Genomic DNA, 7,647 nt, shown 5'->3' with positions numbered 1-7,647 from the left:
AATCAGCTGTATAATTATTAACCAAATACATTTTTGATGACCCTTTTCTTCTATTTGATCTTTCAATAAATACAATTTGCCAAAATATTGATCAATAGAATATAAATTATATATACTATACCCTTGTAATAACTTTAATACTCTATAATACCCTCATTAACATATAAATTTTCATTGCTTAGCTTGGAATTGAAAGACGAAAATAGATTTTTGCACAGAGACGGAGCAATATCACTTCCCCTGTGGTTTTGTTGGTTTTTAACCTTCTTAGTTGGTGGTGAGGTTATTGTTATTACCTTGTATCATTTCAATGAATTTTTATCAGAGAGTTGAAACCCGGTGCTAGACCAATTGCCTGCACGGAACATGATGACGTTGCTGTATGTGCTGCAGATGATCGTCTAACAGCATTTAAATCTTTTGAAGTTTCTCTAAGATTTTGGATTAAGGTATTATCTATCGCTTTGAATATTTGTGATATGACGCAACCCACCGTCATTAATTGTCAGACAGAAATGGAGACTTTTTATCTTTTCCAGCTATGCATCATTAATACTTGAAATCACCACGTATTTTCCTCCCTGCAACTTTCGGCCTTTCAATTATGTCGGTTTGTCTGTGTCTGTGAATTGTCTTTTCCATTTGTCCTTAAATGGAACCAACAAGTCAACAATTTCACATGCCTAGTAAATGGAGGAGATTGTACTACAAAATAATGGCCCAAGAAGCCAAATCATTGACTGATTTATGATACTTTGAAGCTTTTTATTGGGTCCAATTATTTGTAGATGTTTTGAAATGAGGGGCAATCGGCGCTTTTCATAATACCTATTTTTTTTTTTTTCAGTAACAAAAATAATAGCGGCCAAGATGGTTGAGGATATCTGACATGACAGACCCATTTGAAATCTGCTATCATGAACACCCTACGCCCTCTTTTTTCTTATTTAAGAAAAAGAAAAAGACTGAAATAGAAGTAAGAGCAGATGTGGCCCTTTTACTGTTTCTCCATTTAACTTAAAGGTTACACTGAACAAAAATAAAAAGTTTAGGATATCAGACGCGGGACTATATATTTATTTATGTTTGGAATCATTAGTTGTAGCAGCCTTGCTTCATCTACAACCTAAACATTGTGGTGGTGTTACAATGCAAAATTCACCAATCCTTCAAACTTTTTTGAGTTTTCCCTTGACAATGCTGTGATGAAAAGTCCAAGAAAGCCCAATGAAAGGAACAGAAATGCTCACCCTTCTCTCAAGTCTCAACTGCTGGTCCCCACCCAAAATCTATGCCCATACTTTCCAAGCAATATCCTTAATTAGTCTGGTAGGCGAAGAAGACTGGGCTCCAAAAGGATGCTGTGAGATATCTGGAAGATCACCCATAACATTTTCAACGTACTGTGCGGTTGAAGGCCGAAAGATAAACACAAAGCATGAAAGCATGGACATGAGAAACTTGGAATAGGAGAAATGGAAAGCAGCATGTGCCTTAGCAGTGCAATTTTGTCTCTGTGTTTGTCATGTATGTGGTTGGGAGTAGTGCCTTCCATTTCTAGTGCACAGACAGACACCATCAAACCTGGGGAAGAGCTTCAATTCTCGGAAAAATTACTGGTTTCTGCAAAAGGGACTTTTACTCTAGGCTTCTTCAGCCTGGAATCTAGCAGTTATTTAGGAATATGGTACACAACTGATGCTTCTAACAAGAAAGTTTGGGTTGCTAACAGAGACAAGCCTATATCCGGTACCGATGCAAATCTCACGCTGGATGTCGATGGCAAATTGATGATCACGCATAGCGGAGGTGATCCAATTGTCCTGAATTCCAATCAAGCAGCCAGAAACTCAACAGCTACTCTGCTTGATTCTGGAAATTTTGTTTTGGAAGAGTTCAATTCGGATGGATCTGTGAACGAGAAACTATGGGCGAGTTTCGAAAATCCTACAGACACCCTCCTGCCTGGGATGAAACTAGGCATCAACTTGAAAACCGGGCGAAACTGGTCACTTGCTTCATGGATAAGCGAACAAGTGCCTGCTCCTGGGACTTTTACTCTGGAATGGAATGGCACACAATTGGTGATGAAACGCCGAGGGGGCACCTACTGGAGCAGTGGAACCTTGAAAGATAGGAGCTTTGAGTTCATTCCTTCGTTGAACTGGAATAACATCTACAGTTTTAACAGTGTTTCGAATGCAAACGAGATTTACTTTAGCTATTCAGTTCCAGGAGTTGTTTCACACTGGGTATTGACCTGGGAAGGGGAACTTTTTGACACTAGTAGACCCGTATTTGTGCTGAACGATCAGTGCAATAGGTATGAAGAATATCCAGGGTGTGCAGTGCAAAACCTACCCACTTGCAGGACTAGAAAAGACGGATTCATGAAGCAATCGGTTCTCAGATCAGGATCACCATCATCAATGAAAGGAAATTCGAGCTTGGGCCTTAGTGATTGTCAGGCTATATGCTGGAATAATTGTTCTTGTACTGCTTATAATAGTATACACACTAACGGAACTGGATGTCGGTTTTGGAGTACAAAATTTGCACAAGCCCTCAAGGATGACGCAAATCAGGAGGAGCTCTATGTTTTATCCTCATCACGAGTTACGGGTAAGAGTCTCTCTGTATTTTTGCATTCCTGAAAGTAACCAAAGCAAAGTAGTTGATGAATCCAACATTTTTATTGAATTTACAACCCTAATAGGTGATCAAAAATTCAAAATACCATTAGAGGAGCTATATCAAGACCATAAAAGACCCTCTTTCACTCAGTTCTGCTCTAACCACAAAATTTATCAACTTCTATCTATGCAGGGAGCAGTTGGTGGATATGGGTCATTATTGCAGGAGTGGTACTTGTGGTCTTGTTACTTACGGGCTCCTTATACTATTCAAGGAGAAAATTCAGAGGTAGTATTTTATTTTAACTTTTGTTGATGATAGTAATGCCATTTGTTAATGGGTTGGATTGAACTTGTGACTTGTGGTATAACAGGGGAGAGAGAAATGGAGGAAGCTGCGCTGCTTGAATTGACAACTTCAAACAGCTTTAGTGATTCAAAAGATGTTGAACATGATGGAAAGAGGGGGGCTCATGATCTTAAACTGTTCAGTTTTGATTCTATTGTGGCTGCCACGAATAACTTTTCATCTGAAAATAAACTTGGAGAGGGTGGCTTTGGCCCGGTTTATAAGGTAAATATTATTATTTCATTAATCCATGGCATGTAATAGGAATAGGACATTCTTTGTTTTAAGTACCCCAATTAAAGCTTCCTTGTGGATTGTGGATTGTGGATTATTTTTGCAGGGGAAATTACCTGAGGGGCAAGAAATAGCAGTGAAGAGACTTTCAAGGGGCTCCAGCCAAGGATTGGTGGAGTTTAAAAATGAGATTAGACTGATCGTCAAACTCCAACACATGAATCTTGTTAGACTTTTGGGTTGCTGCATCAAGGGAGAAGAAAAGATGTTAATCTATGAGTTCATGCCCAACAAAAGCTTGGACTTCTTCCTCTTTGGTTTGAATACTTCCCTTTTTTTCTTCCTTTTATCTGCATGACTTTTCCTTATGTTCTTATCTTTTTTTTTTTGCTTGAAACAATTTACTAGCTGTGTGTTGTGTTCACCCAAATTTTCAGATCTTGCTAGAAGAAAGATATTGGACTGGAAAAGACGTCACAATATCATTGAGGGGATTGCACAAGGACTTCTTTACTTGCATAAATATTCAAGACTAAGAATTATTCATAGAGATCTAAAAGCAAGTAACATCCTACTTGATCATGACTTGAACCCGAAAATTTCTGATTTTGGCATGGCCAGAACTTTTGGGCGAAATGCATCGGAAGCAAATACAAATAGGATAGTTGGAACATAGTAAGCATGACTTTTCTTTATCCATCAGCTTTCTTTTTTTGTCTAATGTACTAAACCTTCTACCATGGATGCAGTGGTTACATGCCACCCGAGTATGCCATGGAAGGAATTTTCTCGGTGAAATCAGATGTTTATAGCTTTGGGGTCCTACTGTTGGAGATTGTGAGCGGCCAAAAGAACAAAAGCTTTCATCATAACCATGGTGCCTTTGCCATAAACCTGGCAGTATACGTAAGTCTGCTATATCTCATATTTGTCTCTACATTATTTTCAACAGCATCCGGTGTATCCTTCCAAAATTTTCATACTAACCTCACAAGTAAATCAACCCTAAATGAACTGGAAACAGGCTTGGGATCTATGGAAAGAAGGTACTAGCTTGGAGCTAGTGGATCCAATGTTGGAGGATTCCTACTCAACAACCCAAATGTTGAGATGCATTCGTATTGCTCTCTTGTGCGTACAGGAGAGCGCAACAGATAGGCCTACAATGTCAGCTATTATCTCCATGCTCACCAACGAAACTGTGCCCCTACCAAACCCAAATCTACCCGCATTTTCCACTCATCATAAAGTGTCAGAGCTAGATTCACACAAAGGCAGGCCAGAGAGTTGTTCTAGAAATGTAACTATTTCAGAGACGGAAGGTCGATAAAGAAGAGAATTTCAAGGGGTGACAGGAAACCTAGAGAACAACAGTTTTTGTCCTAACCTATCAGCAATTTGTCTAGATTGATTTGTATTGCCACCATATATTTATTAGATATAGAGTCAACTAGGTTTCCCTCAAGGTAATATTTTTCAAAGCACAACAGAAGCTGATTTGGTATCATTTGAAACATAGTTTGAACCTATAGCCTGCAGCTCTGATTTGGTATCATTTGAAACATAGTTTGACCCTTCCAAAAATGCCCACTTTGATAGCTCTCCTAGTTGGATCACCCACTTGGAAAAGTCACGTAAGCAAGGTCCAAGTCAGCTACCTACTAAAGCTGATGACAAGGCTCATGTACATGTCATCATCCAACTAGACACTTCACATGAATTGATTTTTTAAAACATATTTACCCCCAAATGTCTTCTTCTCTCTTCAACCATACCCTAACACCAAAAACCCATGTTCTTTCTTCTTCGTTCACAAGCACAACCCATCACAAGGCGGAACGATCCATAAAAAATCCGGTAGCTTCTCAATTTGCCATAACCCATCAACCCCAAACGAACCTCCAAACATGATCCCTTATTTTATTTCTCCTTCATCACCATAAGAAAGACGACATAATCATTTTCCCACCAAACATCAATTTGAAAAGAAAAGTCCAAGTGTGAGACCCCTAACAAAGCCTAGGTAGACAAATAACCCCTTTCCTTCTTCTCATTTCAACATCGACAAAGTCATTTCTTCCCTTCCTATACTTCCTCTTTTGCTTTTACGTTGAAAAAGAGAAAGAAAGCAATTGAGAGAAAGAGGGAACAAAGCAATGAAATATTGTAGTTGCATTTAACTTTTAAAGTAAGGGTTTTTCCAGATGATATATGTATTTTTTTAAATTTTATAATAACTATTTATTTTGATTTGTCATTTTGATTCTCTGAGATTTGAATATTGTCATAGTTATGTGATTTTTGGAATTTTGTGATTTAAACTTGATTTACATTGCATATTTGTACATGTTGAATGTTCATTAATATTATTCAATTTTATATTTTAATTTATTTAGGGTTTATTTGAAATGAAATATGGTTTAAAATTTGATAAATGATAGGAAAATGAGATGGTGGTAAGCTATATTGATTTTGTTTTATTTTCTGAATTGTTGTGTTTGTGTTGTATATGGTTGTTGGGAAGAATATAAAAAAGAGAAGAAAAATATGACTATTAAATGAGAAGGGAATACAATTTTTATATGGGATTCAAGATGTTTTGTTGTTTAATGTTGTTTATATGGGATTCCAAAATGAGTAGGTTGAGTTTTTTTATATAATTGTTAATTGGTGAATTTAATGCATAGGAAAAGAATTCATGTTTAGTCATGAGTAGATGAGTACAAATTTTAAAAATGATTGGGAGTAAAGTTTGAATAAATTTCTTCATAAAAGTTTTGAATTTGTAATGAATGAGGGTTGAATTGAAAAAGAAAATAAAACAAATGTAGTAAAGCAAACATGAATTTATGTTGGAATTAGGGAAAATAGTAGTGGAGCCTTAGGTGGAAATTTGATGCTCACGGCCACAAATATGAAATTTGTTTTGTTTATATGTGTGTAATGCTCACAATAGGGGTCTACCCTTGGATGAAGGTGTTGACCGTAATTCAGGTAATGACATTTGGATGAAATAATTGTTTTTGTAAGAGGTTGCAGTAAGTAATTAGAGGTTAACCCATTTGTTTGGAGGTAGGCCCTTAGTTGTAAACATTGTTGTGGTCTAATCTAGGTAGTAGAAAAAAATAAAGGAAGACCTATTGTTTCAGGGGTTGGCCCGAAGATAGGGCCATTAGCACAATTTAGCTTGAAAAGTTACAAAAACAATGTTTGGCCCATGAATTGAGAGGTTCACTTCCCAACTTATAACATAACAAATTACTACCATATAAAATAGAATAATTGCATTGCTTAATGTTAAGTATACTCTATGCAAGTCCATATTTACAACATTAATTGAAGACCATGAAATGTAAATGAAGCTCACTTGTAAAGTTCCAAAGATAAATGATGTATTAATATATGATGGTCATAAGCATGATAATCAATTTTGTTATAAGTAATTTGGTTTAGGCAATGTTATTAAAAAATTAGTTAATTGTTTCAACTTGACTAAAGGTTCATGTTTCTAAACAGGGGCTACACATGATCGAGTATCATTTAAATGGATCCAAGTAATACAATTTACTATTATCTGTAGATTGGAAGAGAGCTAGTAAGGGGTGAACATGGCAGTGTGGAATATATGGGTAGGAGACGAGAGAGTATAAGTTTAGAACGATCAATGACATATAATGATTTTGTTTCAAGGATTTGTGGGAAAATGAGCATCGATATAGTGGGACTAACATTTTCGTACACTTTCCCATTTGATCTATATGCACTTCAACCATTGAAAAATGATGAAGACTTGACAAACATGTTTCAATTTAGTGACCAATTCACACGTGTATATATGTTTAGCATCAACAATTGAAGGCGATGAAACAGTTGAGAATAGAGGGCAAAGGTAAGTTATATCAAAAGAATATCTAATCTTAAACGATTTCGTGTATTTATTTATTTATTAATATTTATGCTTATTCATTAGATGATAAGTTGATAAATAAACATATTTATAATGCAGATTGAACGAAACAATGGTAGGGTCAAACTCACTGGTCCCATATTCAACAAGGGATGTTGATATTAATTAGAATGCAATCACGAGGATTTCATCAAAGATGTGTTGAATCACATGTTGGTACACTAGAGTCGAGTCATTTTGAGAGTGCAATATTAGGTAATGGGCATACCTTCTCAACTGCAAATGACTTTTGAGATGCAATATATCTCATGTCAATAGAAAACCATTTTAGATATAAGTTTAGGAGGAATTGTCTTAAGCATATGACTGTAATATGTGTTGTTAAAGGATGCCCTTGGAAAGTAACTACTCGTGTTGTTGGGAGAACAAAAATAGTTCAGGTGCATACATTTATAAATGAACATAACCACTCTTTAGAAGATGTGTCAGTTTTTGAACCAATAGTTCGTTGTAATCGAGACACA

At 36.3% G+C, this 7,647-nt stretch overlaps 1 protein-coding gene across 2 annotated transcripts; it reads left to right on the top strand.

The window, feature by feature from the left end:
* The first annotated feature begins 1,131 nt into the window (after window positions 1-1,131).
* LOC117919004 (G-type lectin S-receptor-like serine/threonine-protein kinase CES101) lies at window positions 1,132-7,123 on the top strand. Of its 2 annotated transcripts, none has more exons than XM_034836013.1 (7): window positions 1,132-2,622; window positions 2,827-2,922; window positions 3,008-3,207; window positions 3,323-3,533; window positions 3,654-3,891; window positions 3,966-4,122; window positions 6,733-7,123. In XM_034836013.1, the coding sequence occupies exons 1-7, from the start codon at window positions 1,476-1,478 to the stop codon at window positions 6,772-6,774; spliced, it is 2,091 nt and encodes a 696-aa protein (XP_034691904.1). In that variant the 5' UTR covers window positions 1,132-1,475; the 3' UTR covers window positions 6,775-7,123. The 2 variants fall into 2 exon arrangements, with proteins under 2 accessions (XP_034691904.1, XP_034691903.1); XM_034836012.1 differs by lacking the exon at window positions 6,733-7,123 and adding an exon at window positions 4,241-4,681.
* The last annotated feature ends 524 nt before the right edge of the window (window positions 7,124-7,647 follow it).

Source organism: Vitis riparia, chromosome 7, assembly GCF_004353265.1.
Source record: "Vitis riparia cultivar Riparia Gloire de Montpellier isolate 1030 chromosome 7, EGFV_Vit.rip_1.0, whole genome shotgun sequence".
NCBI lineage: Eukaryota > Viridiplantae > Streptophyta > Magnoliopsida > Vitales > Vitaceae > Vitis > Vitis riparia.
Note: the sequence above shows the minus strand (reverse complement) of the source record. Positions and strands in the feature narration are given on the sequence as shown.